This window comes from Rhododendron vialii, chromosome 11a (genome assembly GCF_030253575.1).
Source record: "Rhododendron vialii isolate Sample 1 chromosome 11a, ASM3025357v1".
NCBI classification, from domain to species: domain Eukaryota; kingdom Viridiplantae; phylum Streptophyta; class Magnoliopsida; order Ericales; family Ericaceae; genus Rhododendron; species Rhododendron vialii.
Window position 1 is genome coordinate 21,464,880 of NC_080567.1, and position 15,772 is coordinate 21,480,651.

General features: G+C 36.1%; 1 protein-coding gene across 1 annotated transcript; it reads left to right on the forward strand.

Moving 5' to 3' along the window:
- The first annotated feature begins 11,025 nt into the window (after positions 1-11,025).
- On the forward strand, positions 11,026-13,843 carry LOC131307443 (beta-amyrin 6-beta-monooxygenase-like). Its single transcript, XM_058333939.1, has 3 exons — positions 11,026-12,010; positions 13,075-13,262; positions 13,429-13,843. The coding sequence occupies exons 1-3, from the start codon at positions 11,062-11,064 to the stop codon at positions 13,726-13,728; spliced, it is 1,437 nt and encodes a 478-aa protein (XP_058189922.1). The 5' UTR covers positions 11,026-11,061; the 3' UTR covers positions 13,729-13,843.
- Positions 13,844-15,772: the final 1,929 nt, after the last annotated feature.

Below are 15,772 nucleotides of genomic sequence, written 5' to 3' on the forward strand. Positions count from 1 at the left end.
ACTTTTCCTAACCGAAGTTGGGCTTTTACTTTTTTACCCCTTCTCAAATTTTCTTATACTTTTGTCTATTTGACTAAATAAATAACTCAAAAAAATAAACCTAATCACCTCAACATTTGATTAGTCACCTCTGCTCTATATGGGATCTCAAAAATTAAAATTTTGAAACTTTTTATTTTCATTTATTCTTGTCTAATTCTTTACCAATTTCTTTAATCATTCGAGGGACAATTATAAAATTGAACCAAAGATAGTAAAAGTTCCTTAACAACTAAAAAATCAAAAAAGAAAAGAAAAGAAGTTATAGAGTTAAAAAACTTGTTTAGTAGTTTTTTTTTGTCTTTGTAGCAAAAATTAATTTGAGATGCCAAATATTCTTTTTGCTTTTTCGTTGGCTCAAAAAAATTAACATACTTACGCAGAGCTTTTAAGGTGGGTTTAAAAAAGTTATGTTGGGTTATTTTTGGAGACTTATTTATATTTATACAAGTTGAGAATACAAGGAAGTTTTTTTCCTTAAAACACAAAGAAATAAATGTTCGTTCATACCAAACTAAGCTTAATTTCACTTAAATGCCAAAGATTTATACATGTTTATGTGTAGCCTGAAACTAAAAAATCAAATAAGTAGTTGAATAATAATTAACAACCACCCCGTATCTTAAAACCACCCATTCACTTATTACAAATCTATGAATCCTATTTTTCTTGGTTTTTTTCTCGTCATTAGTGAACCTTTTTAAACTTTGAGTAGAATAATTAACAACCACCACGTATCTTAGAACCACCCATTCTAATTTTTAGGTTCGTCTCAATGAGTAGAATAAAAAAATTAAAACACCATGGACCATATTTTTCAAACTTTAGAAAAAAACCCAAAATAATTAAAACAAGTTGATTTATCTTGTTTATTTTATTTATTTGGTATTAAATTAAAATTTTTAAATTGGTCCATATTTTTCTACTTCATAGATTCCTCTTATGTAGAGAAACTAAAAGAAGTAATAATTTTTTTCCCAAAATTAAAATTAAAAAAATTAGAAAAGACAAAAAAAAAAAACTCACTTTTGGCTAGCCCAAAATGTTGAACATGTATTTTCTATTGTTGATATTCATTGAACATATATCATCAACATATGGTGTTTTGGTATATGTTTATTGCATTTTTTGGAATGAAAAAGAGGGTATAAAAGGCTAAAGACAAGAGATGAGGGCAAAATGGGAAATGAATCTTCACTTTTGGCTGACCTCACCATTTTCCGTCGCCTTTAGTGACAGTTGACTAACGGCTGGGGGAATCTGCAGCCGACAAGTAAAGCAGAAGGGAGGTAAGTGCAATTTTTGAAACGTGAGGGGAGGTGTCTGTTATTGTCAGAAACCTCAGGGGAGGTAAGTGAAATTTACCCTTTGGAGAATCGATAATTAATTATTCCATATACCAGGTACCCACATAGTTTTGGAAAAAATCTCAATTTCTGGTTCCGCCGTTGCCTTCATGACATCATCTAGTTGGCTAAGGTGAGATCATCCACTAAAAAGGTGAGATCATCACAATAGTTGAATAATTCTGAAGTCAACAGTTGAACAAGTAAGTTGTGGACTAGAAATAGGATAACTGATTAGGTCTAAGCTTGAATAATTTAATAAGTTGATAATTGATTGCATACTTGGAGGTCAGTGTAATTTACCTATAAAATAATATATACTATTCCTACCCTACAAGGTCCGCGGTTCCTACACCCGTGAAAGTGTAATTATTTTCCAGTCAAGTACTAATTAGGAAGTCAAAAAATACATGTGGCACACACGTATAATTATAAACTTTGGGATTACAATGAGAATTTGAAAAAGTCGAATGGTATATGCGTTTTGAGAAGAGTTTTCCGGGTGAAATTATAATTATAATTTAAAATGTCCCTTCAGTGATTTTAAATTATAATCAGAATTTAAAATGTCCCTTCCTGCTTAATTGCACCGAAATGATGAGAAATGATGGAAAAATCAAATTTTCTTTAGCTTCTGTATGTTTAGTTACCAGAAAAGTAGTAGGATTCACAGTTTCAATTTTTTCATTGGGAAACGCTTTCCTGCAAAATAGATCTTGCTAAAATAAAGAAATTCTTGTTTTCTCGCAAAATTTCTGTTAGGAGAACACACACATGAAAATAATTTTTTTTTACCCTTTACTTCACCCAGGGGCTAGCGTCAAATTCTTGATCTCTCAATTTCTAATTTTCTACCCAGATGTGCTGTTCAAAATTTTTTTTTCCTAACCAAGGGCTAGCGGCAAATTCTTGACCTGTCAACAGAGTTCTTTTCTTTTTTATCATGTCAACCGGGATTATCGTCATGCAAAAAAATATTTAATTAGCCTTATTTAAGAAATAATTTAACTCCAACTTCAAAGGAAAACTTACAACTTCAGTCAAAATTTCTAGAGATAACAGACGTTCATTACATAAGCAAATGGTACAATGACCTGTATATTTTTGGCATCACTTTATATTATATGTTGTGTCAACACATTGACTGAATCAGATAAATATATATATATATATATATATATATATATATATATATATATATATATATATATATATATATATATATATATATATACACACACACACACACACGCACACACTAATTAAAAAACACATTGGTTGAATGTATGGTCCAGTCTCGATAGGTTTCCCTCTAGTTTCTCCCATCCCCTTCAACCCTTCTTATGGGCAGGGACAGAGCCAGGAATTTCACCACGCAGGGGCGACTGTGCATGCGAGAAAAAAATATAAATACACATGCAATAATCACGTAAATATATTAAAATTCAAAATAACATAAATACATAAATCGGTTTAATTAATGGGATCGATCTTGATGTATGTGTCTTGTTTTTCTTTATTATTCATATTCTTTTTTTTCATTCATCACAATTGGATGAATTCGGTACATGGACTTTCATATTACTTGATTTTACTAGTCAAAAAACAAAGAATTAAGAGAAGTCTAGAATAACAATTGGGGAAAGGTATACCTACAACTTAAATTTCACCAAAATTACTTAGGGTTTCCAAAATCTCTTCTCCTCTGTTTATATTTTCTTGAAATTGCCTTTGAAGTCTTAACAATTGAGGATGTTTGTGCCAAGAGAGAGAGAGAGAGAGAGAGAGAGAGGGGATTTGGTATGCCATTGAGATTTTAGGACAAAAAAAAATAAAATGGTAAAACACTAAACCGATCTAACGAAAGGTGGAAGTTTATTTCTTGAATATTCACAATATTAACCCTATAGTTTTATTTTTTGTTATATTTTAGCCCTTAGCCTTTAGTAATTAATGTTGGTATCTCGTAGTTCAAAGGTTACAATTATATATATATTTTCAAAATTCTACACAGGGGCGAGCTTATATACTTTCATAGGATTTTTTTTTTTTACATATAATAGTAGTATTTCTTTTTCTTCTTGCAAGGGCGACCACCCCTACTGGCCCCTCCCTGGCTCCATCCCTGCCTATGGGTGTAGATCCTTTGAGTTTTGGGGTCAAAAAGAAGTGATGACCGATAGCCCAGAGAAGGGAAGCTAGTGATTTTACTTACTGTCTTTTTAAAAAAAAAATGTTTTTCGCTCTTGTAGAGTTGTCTTCTCCTCGTGGGTGGACGTTTCGGGTCTTTTTCTGTTCTCCTCCCTTTGTGGAGTTGTCTCCTCCCCGTTGTTGGAGGTTTCATGTGTGCACATTGTGTTGCTAATTATATATGGTTTTGGAGGTGTAGGTGTGTCCCTTGATAAGCTTACCCATCCGAATGGCTGTCCATTTCTCTCTATAAGGATGAGAGCTTCTTTCGGTATATCTGTTATCTTTTTCTATCAATGAAATTTCTATAATTTTTGATAAAAAAAGGGACCATACATTAAAAAACACTTTGGATACTTTGACAACACAGGGGATGGTATCCCAACGTTGATGAAGGCCATAATTTCTAGCAAAGGAGGAAGATTTGGAGTGCGTTGGGCGACCTGTTTTGAAAATTTTAATTTAGACCTGACGTCAATTTTTTTGGATTAATCATTTGTAAAGAACCGGCCTCGGGTTTAAAAGGGTTATGTCGGTAGGGCTACTAAAACGAAACAAGCTACTCGAATTTGAGCTCGTGTTCGTTCTTTAAAAGTTTGTTCAAGATTGATTTGTTACATAAACAAGTCAAGCTCGAACATTTTTTTGAAGCTCGTTAAGATTTCAAGCCAAACTTGAACAAGCTACTACTCGACTCGTTCAAGTAATGATGTATAATAAAATTTAAGCTACTCGAGATCGGCTTATGTTTGACTTAATTAAAACTTGTTTGCAATCATCTCGTCTCATAAACAAACTAAGCTTAACATATTTTTAAAACTCATTAAATTATCAAACCAAGTTTGATCAACTGTACTTGTTTGACTCTTTTGACTTTTACCTCGAGTATCACCCCTAATCAACGATCAATTTTCTCACGGATCATGACTTAAGGAAGGCCAGTCAATGGTGTACCGTTATGTTTTTTATGAATGAGAGTTTTCGCACCATGTTGACAACAAAAAAAAGCCTGTCAATTGACCAAATTCAATTCAAATCCGCTATGATCTGAATCGGATTTGATTAAGTCAAATCAATTTAAATCAACAAATTAGATATTCGATCTGATTTGTTTAACCTATTCAAAAATTAAGCATACAAGCTGAAAATCCATCACTTCAAATCTTGGGATTACGCGTACTTATATATAGAACACTAAAAAATTGAAGTGAAGTTATCAGAAGTTATTCAGAACAGATTCTTAAACGGGTCGGATAGGATGTATTCGAATCCGATTCATTAATTTTTGGATTATCAAATTTGGGTCGGTTTTGGTAATCGATTTCGGATTATATTGAATCATATTTGGATTGGATTTGGATTCAATCATCCGTTGACATGGCCTAATCATGAGTGATTGATTCCTCGTTTGATTGTCGTGCAACAAATGATTTTTTATGGTTCAGAGTGTTCGGTTTAGTTTACGCATATTTCAACTACTTTGTAAAACCAATTCCACTATTACTGGCAGAAAGCCAATAGTAAATGATGAGAAGAGCCTTATAAAAATTGATAGCACCTTTGATATTTCGAACCTAATATCCAAGGGATATCAAAAAAGTTTTTTAAGTCTCGGATCTTGCATGGATGCCTTGGTGCTATCATGCGAGGCATAAAATAAAGGAAAGTGAAAATTCCAAAACAGTTTTTATTTGTGCCAAAATTGTAGTGTGTAAAAGCCTTGTACCTTGAACATGATACAAGGCTTTTATGCACTAGCACAAACCAAAAACAATTTTGGTATTAGCAACACCCAAAATAAAAGCATCTCCAAGAGAATAAGTAATATCTTACATCAAAAATTGAATTGGCTTACTTATGTGGCAAATTGAAAGTCATTAAAACATATATTATTCTAAGAGCATCTCTATATTTCTATACAAAATTTAATTTTGGTGACACATGCGACAAGTTGAAAAGCCACCTGCCATAAGTACACTACAAGAGACTCTTTGTATATTTGAGGACCTACTCTGTCAAGGAGTTATTAATTCACTAATCAATAATATAGTTTAGTGACCTGACTCTTCATATATAGTTTGATGTTCATGTTGCTACCTTAATTCTTTGGAGATACTCTAAGGAAAGGGAAATGCTACAAAACACACTTCAATTTGTATTTGTACAGTATACATCCCCTGAATCGCTTTGAATACATGACCATTTGTATAGATATTTCATCACATTTCCTCTTAAATTCGTGGCGTTTGTATAATGATTCATAATATTCATAATTTCAACACCGTAATTCACAACATAGATAATGTTATGAATTCAGAATAAATGGTAGAAATTAATTTATGTTGAAATGTTATGAATTGATATACAAAAGTTACGAATTTAAGACTGATGTCATGAACTTTTATGCAAAATGTTAGAATTTTAGGCGATTAAAATTCAAGGGGTTCATACAATATATTGTAGCCTCTACCTAGATTCAATTCTCGTCCTTAATTCATTTCAAATTTGTTACCTTTATTTCATTTTTCTTGTTCTACATGGCCTAGAATCTTTGGATTGAGTCTCTGAGATGGTTGTTGGCGACTCGACCAACGAGTCAGACACCGACTTGGAAGTTCTAGGCCTAGTTGCTCTACGAGAAGAGCAATTAAACACGGACAAAAGGAGAATGCGTCGCACTTCGTTTAAGGTCATGTCTCAGTCACATAATTTTTCAAAACGATTTGTGCTCTCATTTTCCATTCTTGCGCTGCACTCCCAATTATTCCTCTTGCGAATTTTAGTAAGTTAGTATGTATTTCAAAGATGTTTTCACGCTCGCGCAAGCAAATTGTGTGACCAAGGGTGATGCTCCTATCTGGCGTAATCTGACTTGTAGGCCATCATAGACTTTGTAGGGACTATTTCGTATACACACCAAATGTGTTCGACGAACAAGATCAACTCAAATATATTAATACGGAAAAAGTACAACGGAACAAAATACAACTAGAAAGAAAACAAAATACAATAAAAGAAAAAAGAAAAAGCCGCGTGGAATCAGACGCCAGAGCTGATCCCAACAATCACTGAATCACACTCGTGAAAGTGGGTGGAGTGGCCAGGCAAGACCCGCAACAAACATGGGGTAGACCAACTCGAGGAAGACCCACTGCAACCAACTTGAACTCATTCCTGCCGTAGAACTAAAGGACTGAAGTTGCTGCGGATGCCGCCTCCATTACCGCGGAAAACCCGCCGACCAAGCCGGACGGATTCATCACAATAGTTGAAATAAGAAGTCTACGTACGTTATTTGCAAGAAATTGAGCAGAAATAGGGATAATTGAATAATTAATTCTATAGTTAAGAGTTGAACAAGTCTACATGTGTGGAATAGAAACAGGAGATAACTGATTAAGTCTAAGCTTTAATATATGTTTATTCATTCCGTTTCACATGAGGAGATCCTCATTTTAGTTAAAATGCGTTTCTTCCTATTTGTTTCATTTTCCGATCGAATTTCAATGATCCAAGCTTCTCAATGTGATCAGAACGTGATTTTAATGGAACACACGAGAAATCAGCAAAACAAATGACTGGGAAGGGCTTCATCCGACAGCTTTTTATTGAACAGTTCAATAAAAAACTGCTCAAATCAAGCTCTTTCCGGTCATTTTTTTTTGCCGATTTCTTAACGGTACCTTTAGAATCACACTCTGAACACATTGAGCAGCTTGAATTATCAAAATTCGATCGAAAAAAAGTTCACGTTTTAAGAGGTTCTCATTTGAAACTTTCCCTATGTTTATTTAAAGTTGATTGCATTCACGAAGGCCACTGTAATTTACCCATAATTCTTAAATTATGTACTATTCTACCAAAGAGTCCGCTGTCCCAACAACCGTTAATTGTGCAGTCAAAATACGAGAGAGAGAGAGAGAGAGAGAGAGAGAGAGAGAGAGAGAGAGAGAGAGAGAGAGAGAGAGAGAGAGAGAGATTATACCCAAGGTCTAGCGTCAAATTCTTGACCTGTCAACAGAGATTATTTCTTCTAGATCATGTCAACGGAAATTATCTTCATGCAGAAAAATATTTTATCCTCATTCAAGAAATAATTTTAACTCCGACTTCAACTTCTTTACCCAAAAAAAAAAAAAAAAAAGATAACGAAAAACTTTAACTTCAGCCAAAATTCTGGAGATAATTAATAGACGTTACATTAGTAATCGTACTTGTTCGGTTTGAATTTTGAGGAAGATTTTTAAAAGTAATGAATAAAAAGCGATAAATAGAGAAAATTTATTGGAGATCGTGCCCAAAAAGGGTGTTCCGGTTTCTCAAAAAAGTATTTTTTGGTAAAGAAGGTAATTTCAAGCTCAAAAATAAGGTGTTGACGCAAATAATTTTTCTATCAATATAGATCTTGTTTGATAAATTTCATTGAGATATTTTATATGGTGCAAAAAAAAAAATCATTTTCATTATATTTGAATTTAAAAATTAAAAATAAGAAATTTTAAAATAAGAATGCAAATTGGAACACACATTGGACGAACAAGGCCCAATGACCTCACTATACAATCTACCTAAGGGTCATCATTTAGCCCGATGGCCCGCAACCCGCACAAAGCCCGCTCGACCCGCCGGGCTTTTACCCGGCCCGAGCTTGTAAAACGGGCGGGCTAGCCTGGCCCTAGTTTGTAATGGGCGGGCTCGGGCCTATGAATTTTTACTCGGCCCGCCCGTAGGCCCGGCCCGTGAGCCCTCCCAGCAGCCCGCCCGTGGTACCCGCCCAAAAGCCCGCCTATTAGCCCAAAATCCCACAAAACCCTTTCTTTTTTCCCTTGGATTAGTTTTGCCCAAGGAAATTTAAGTCCGCCCGTTGGCCCGCCCGGCTTTTGGCCCGCTGGCCCGCCAATTGGGCTAGCCCGTGGGCCGGGCTTGGGCTTCAATTTATGGCAGGTAGCCCGGCCCGCCAAAAAGAAAAAGCCCAATCGGCCCGGCCCATGGGCGGGCGTGGCCGGCCCGGGCCGGGCCGATGATGACCTTTAAATCTACCTAATAAAACACAAAGGTGTGAAGACTATACAAACACAAGTTAAAAGAAGGATTGAGATTCATTTGATCTAAGGGCTAATGTGTACTCTCCAACTTTCTTAAGAAAATACCCACACTCTTACATATATATTACAAAAATGCCATCAAAGGGTGGGTAAATACTAGTACTTCTATATGTTTTGATCGAGCGTTACTTTATGCGATGTCTACACATTGGTTGAATCCAATCAAAAAGAAAAAGGAAAAAAAATTTAATGGACCATAATTAAGAAAACTCTTCCGATACTTTGAAAACACGTGAGATGGTATCCAAACATTGGTGAAGGCGAGAATTTCTAGCAATGATAGAAGATTTAGAGGGAATGGGAGGGGCTGTAGTGCATCTGCCGCATTACACGATCGATTTGGCCATTCATTTCGGCACAGACGGCTAGGATTTAATCTAAACTCCTACAAATTCTAGCCGTCCATTGTTTGGATGAAAATCCAAGCTGTCTATTGCCGAGATAAACGGCCAGATTAACCGCACTATGCGTATAGTGCGGAGGTGCATTACAGCTCCCCGGGTCCGATTTAGAGTGTGTTTGGGCGAAATAATTTCCGACCGTCTTTTTTTAGATTATTATTAGAATCGCGTCAAATTGTTGGGATGAGTCCTGCCGAGTGAAATTTCAAAAGCAAACAATTACTGTATTACTAACCGCAAAGTTTACCAAAGATGGAAAAAAAAAATATTTTCCTCCTATTTTTGTTGTGAAATCATTCAATTTTAATATATATTTTATACTTTTCTAATTTCTCTTGTTAGATAAAAATGAATCAACCCAAAAAAATTTGATACAAAGCTAAAAAGAAGTTTACCAAGTACAAAGATTACCAACTGTTTTTAAAAAGAATACTACTAATTAATAATATTGTCAAACTTATTGAACTGAAATGAGAACAGGCCTGTAAGGCCATCCACAGTGGTATAATCAAAAGCCAATTATTTTTAAAGTTAAGAATGTTGGTGTAAAATATGGCTCACAATGGTATAATCAAACTTAGTAACATCCTTAGAAATAATCAAATTTTGGATTTTGGATAACCAAAATTAGCAACCTTTTTCGATAATCAAAATTTGTGGATCCCACACCACATAAATTAACTAGTTCCAAAATTTGTATACATGCGTGTTTCAACTGTATTTTCTTTTCTCTTCTTCGCCTACTTTATATCTTCTTCACTTCACCCCCAAACTATTTCTCTTTTTTTCCTCCAAAAGTGAAGCTCATATCTCTCGATCATCTACAATTCAACCCATCATCGCCGGATTTAGGTATTTCACTCTTCTTTCCAGTTTCTATTAATCCCCCCCCCCAAAAAAAAAAAAAAATAAAAAAAAAATAAAATAAAAAAATAATAAAAAAAATAAAAAAAATCATAATAGGCGGGAAGAAAATCACCAATTTATTTCCAAAATTAAAAGAGGGAATCTATCTACTTTTGCCCCAAAAAAATGTAAATGGAGGGAAGAGAATGGAGGGAGAGAGAGAGAGAGAGAGAGAGAGAGAGAGAGAGAGAGAGAGAGAGAGAGAGAGAGAGAGAGAGAGAGAGAGAGAGAGAGAGAGAGTAGGCGGGAAGAAGGTCACCGATTTTTTTCCATAATTAAAAGAGGGAATCGATATACTTTTGCCCAAAAAAAAAATATAAATGGAGGGAAGTGAATGGTGAGAGAGAGAGAGAGAGAGAGAGAGAGAGAGAGAGAGAGAGAGAGAGAGAGAGAGAGAAATTATAGTGGGCTCCTTATTTTGGTTATGAACTAGCAGTGACCATTGTAAAGCTTAATATTCTTTTAAGTGAATAATTAAAAACTGATGTGTAAACTTTTGGTTATTCTTTTTTGATTATACCATTGTGGATGGCCTAACAACAGTCAACATCAAATGTCCGTTAAAATTCACATGTGAAATTCAGAAAAAAAATTTAAATTATTCTGAATCTACCCCCTTCTTTCCTCCTATTTTTGTTGTGAAATCATTCAATTTCAATATATATTTTTATATTTTTCTGATTGCTCTTGTTAGATAAAAATGAATCAACCCAAAAAAAATTTGATGCAAAGCTAAAAAGAGTACCAACTGTCATAAAAAGAATACTAATTAATAATCTTGTCAAACTTATTGAACTGAAATGAAAACAGGCCTGTACCAACAACAGTTAATATCAATATCAAATAAAAAAAAAAACAACAGCAGTCAATATCAAATGTCGTAAAATTCACATGTGAAATTCAGAAAAAGTATAAATTATTCAGAATATACCCCCTTCTTACCCCATATTTCATGCATCTTCTGTGGATTCTTGGTCTTTGCTTTCCTATATATACTCAATCACAACTTCCCTTAATTCAAACACACACCTCCATACTCCCTTCTTTCCACATAAACCAGAAAAAAGAGGCAGAATGGAAGCCTTCCTCTCATATCTACTTCCGATGGTAATCCTCTTGGCCTCACTCTTTCTCATCTCCCGCGCCAAGAATCGCTACAAGGGCAACTCTAATCTCCCACCGGGCACGACCGGGTGGCCCGTAGTGGGAGAAAGCGCAAAGTTTGCGTTGTTGGGCCCCGAGAAGTACATAAATGGGAGAATGGACGCGTGCTCCCCAGCGGTCTTCCAGACCTCCCTCTTGGGAGAGAAAATGGCGGTGTTTTGCGGACCTGCCGGGAACAAGTTCTTGTTCTCCAACGAAAACAAGCTTCTCACCTCATGGTTGCCCCTCTCCATGAGAAAGGCTTTGGTTTTCCCTTCTTTCGTCGAGAAAACCAAGGAAAACCTAGCCGCGTTGAAGCGCTCTTTCATGCACGAAATTCTCAAGCCGGAAGCCTTAAAACATTACATCCCGGTAATGGACTCCATGGCGAAATCGCACATAGAGGAGAAATGGTCTCCGAATAGAGAAGTCAAGGTTTTTCCTTTGTCAAAGAAGTATACATTTGATTTGGCATGCCACTTGTTCTTAAACATCGACGATCCTGAGCACATTAAGAGGCTATATGATCCCTTCCACTTGGTGATATCCGGTCTGCTCTCCGTGCCAATTGATTTGCCCGGTACTGCTTACAACCGCGCCATCAAAGGGGGGGAAATCATTCGGAATGAGCTTCTGTCGATAGTCAGGCAGAGGGAAAAGGAATTGTCGGAGAACAAGGATTCGATTTCTAAAAACGATCTTTTGTCTCGAATGCTTCTTGCCGTGGACGACGAAAACGACAAGTTGATGAACGAGATGGATGTTTCGAATAACATCATAGGGTTGCTCGTTGCTAGCTATGACACTACTAGTTCATCACTCACCATGGTCTTGAACTATCTTGCAGAGCTTCCCCATATCTATGAAGAGGTTTTGAGAGGTATGAATTCCAAAACTTGTTTATGGAGACTTCGTAAATAAGATTTACAGCGCTCAATTCCATGCGTCCAAAAGTATTTTGAACGGTCCAGATTAAAAATAAAATGTTACTGGTTTGAAATACTCTTATTTATTACCGGTCAAAGTTTAAAAATGTATTTAAACCATTAATTGCTGAAACAGATGGCTATGATTGCACAGAGTTCACGACTCCTCCGTGAATAAGCTTCTCTCTTTTTTTATTGGGTAATTTAAATTCCGTTAAAGCTTACAAACCAGTATGACCAATTGGGTAAACTTTTTTTTTTTTTTTTTTTCATTCTCCTAAGAAATGTCTACCAAAGTAGGGGATCTCTAAAATTTGTAAATTTTCGGAGGTATAAAGCAATCGATTATTATGGAGAATTGACCTTGAATCATTCTCGAACATCGATTGGTCAGCGTGGAATCAGCTAACCAATCATTGTTTGACATGTGAGTCGATGTTTTCACAATAATGACTGACATTTCAATAATTATATAACCACACACACTCACACAAATACGTTACGGACACACTCACATCTTTTGGTGAGTCTCACACACACTGGAGGTGTAGTGTGTGTGAGACCCAATGTGAATGTGAGTAAGTTTGTGTAAGTGTTTGTGGTTGTAGAATGATTGCCGTGATTTTAACATCCTATGTAACAGTACTGTCTTAACTAATGTTCATTTTCTTCACCATTAAAGAACTTTTATGCACCAATTAAAGAACTAATCCAAAATAAATAAGTACGGAAGAACTCCAAATTATGTGCGCGAAAGAGTTTTGAGTTTTTTTTATCCAAAAAATAACAAATTTTCAGGAAAGACTAGAATTATGGATCGAATGTGATTATGCGTTTAATGGTGACCCTTCCCTGTATCCTCCACTACCTGATGGAGTTGGTTTCGTTACAGAGGACCATGCACTCTCTCTCTCTCTCTCTCTCTCTCTCTCTCTCTCTCAAAACACACACTCCATTTCAATTGTGGACATGATGAAATTAATTGGTACGCATGCATGCATGTGTTGATCATCACCAGAGCAAATGGAGATTGCAAGATCAAAAAAACCAGGAGAGTTGCTGACATGGGAAGACATTGAGAAGATGAAGTATACATGGAATGTGGCACGTGAAGCAATGAGGCTATCACCACCTGCTCAAGGTGCGTTTAGAGCGGTCGCAACCGATTTCACATATGCCGGTTTCACTATTCCAAAGGGATGGAAGGTAAGAATTCAATCTCCCAAGCTTTTGATTTGTGTCCAAATATGGAGTTCGATTTCAAACGAGGCTGATAAACGAACTAAGTTACTAGAGTTTCGAAACCTGCAAATGCTCCGAGATAAACAGATCACAACCGATAGAATAATGACTCAAAACAAACTTCTTGCAGACATTTTGGACAGTATACTCAACACACAAGAATCCCAAATACTTTCCGGAGCCAGAAAAATTCGATCCATCAAGATTCGAAGGAAGCGGGCCTGCGCCATATACGTACGTACCCTTTGGGGGAGGGCCGCGAATGTGCCCCGGGAGAGAATACGCACGGCTGGAGATTCTTGTTTTCGTGCATAATGTGGTGACAAAATTCAAGATGCAGAAAGCAATTCCTAATGAGAAGATCGTATACCAGTCCTCCCCGTTTCCAACCAAAGGTGTCCCGGTTTGCCTTCAGCCCCATGAAACTTAATCCTCCTATTTGTTGATTAGCTCTTGTATTGTTCTTATTAATACAAAATAAAGTTTGACTTACTTCAGTAATCTTTCTTAAATTAATAACTTCATTGATATTTGAAGCCCAATTTTGTGGAATATTGTAATATGAAGTTTGGTTCTACCGGTGATGGATTAGGATGGTTTGTCATGTTATGGGATTTTTTTCTGGTTTTTTTTTTCTTTTTACTTTTTCGATTGGATATCAATCGAAACTTATGGTGATGTGTTTTTTGTTTGGGAAAGGTTTGTCTAGTTTAGGTTATAGCCAATGGGTTGAGTCACCACCGTCGTGGTTGCTTGGTTTCCTATCTAGGGACGAGCCTTCTATTTGATATATTTTGCTTGAGAATAATAATATCATTTTGAAAAGAAAAGAAAAACTAAAATAAATTAAATCAAGCTTCAAGTCTCATTCAATTAGTATCGGCTACATGAATCTATTTTCTCTATTGAGCTTTATGGAAGGCATCGTATTCCTTAATATTCAAGAGACTCATCTTCTCGAACTACAGCTTCTAAAGTCAACTTTGATCTGGTCATTTGCTTGCTACCCTTAATATTCAAGAGACTTACATCTTCTCGAACTACAGCTTCTAAAGTCAACTTTGATCGCGGATCAAAAAAAAAAAAAAGTCAACTTTGATCTGGTCATTTGCTTGCTACCCTTAATATTCAAGAGACTTACATCTTCTCGAACTACAGCTTCTAAAGTCAACTTTGATCTGGTCATTTGCTTGCTACCATCTACCAGAGGCAGGATCCTCAGTGCCCGAAAATCCCGTGCCTCTGTGTTAAGAGATTTTTTGGGCCGTTGGATTTAAGACAAAAAAAAAATCACACAATCCAACGACTGAAAAATCCCTCGGCATAGAGATATTAGTGAGATACAGGAGTTTTTAGAACAGATGAGATCAGACCCCATCTACCATAATCATGACAGTCCTCCTAAGTACCGCATCAATCGATCTACGATAAACATGTCAAAAACAACCTTAATTTATTACTCCCTCCGTCCCTTATTTAGAGTGTAGTATTCCATTTTGGGCTGTCCCTTAATAAGTGTCTATTTTGTAAAGTTAGTAGGTAAAAATTGATGCATTGTCTATTTTGTCCCTAAAAGTATATTCTATTTTAAAAAGTTAGTGAGTAAAAGTGTAATGATGATGGGTAAATAGGAAAAGTGGAGAAAAAAGTTGATGTGAAAAGTATAATGATGATGTCTTTTTAATAAGTTGAAGTTACGAAACAGAACACTTAAAATTGAACGGACGGAGTATCTTTCATCTTACTATCTTTATCGTAATCCGATGGTGAGTCCACCACAAACCCGCATGCCGATTGGCCCACAGCGAATGCAGCATTTTTTTTTTTTAAACTGTCGTTAAAAAAATGCACGTGATGCTTTTGCTTTTGGGGATATTTAATGCGGGAGCTGGTTTAGAAGTGTATTTCTAGCAGATTTGGCTATATAACTAATCATCCCAAATGGGAAGTTTACTGGTTTAGAGTGATCAAAAGTTCTGAGTAGCTGCAACTCTCGTAATGGACTCTAAAGCATGGTCAAAGATTCTCTCACCCGGGTTGTAAGAATACTCTTTGACCGCGCCCCTGCATAACGCTAATTTCGGACTCTAAAGCACACATGAATCGTTCCAAGTCCGCCTAACGGGGCAACGCGTCCCTGCATAACTCTAATTTCGGACTCTAAAGCACACATGAATCGTTCCAAGTCCGCCTAATGGGGCAATGAGAGATTTCTGATAGGTGAATTGGAGAAATGCCTCATCCTTCTTGAAATATATAGCCATTTAGCCTAACCTAGAAACTTACAAGTTGTTAACCAACCCACACTCTTTTTGTCTCTCTTCTTTTTTAGTAATTCTCTACCACAGCAACAATTCCACTAACCTAACCTTTATGTATCATTCAGTGACACCCCTATCATATCCTACCCATTTTGACAAAAGTCAAGAGTCTGGCCTACAGATAGAGGTTTAGGTCAGGAAACCATAGGTGGA

Coding starts and splice junctions, on each gene's coding strand:
- LOC131307443 (XM_058333939.1), top strand. CDS start 11,062: ATGGAAGCCTTCCTCTCATATCTACTTCCGATGGTAATCCTCTTGGCC. Junction 12,011..13,074: donor CTATGAAGAGGTTTTGAGAG/GTATGAATTCCA, acceptor GATCATCACCAG/AGCAAATGGAGATTGCAAGA. Junction 13,263..13,428: donor CTATTCCAAAGGGATGGAAG/GTAAGAATTCAA, acceptor AACTTCTTGCAG/ACATTTTGGACAGTATACTC.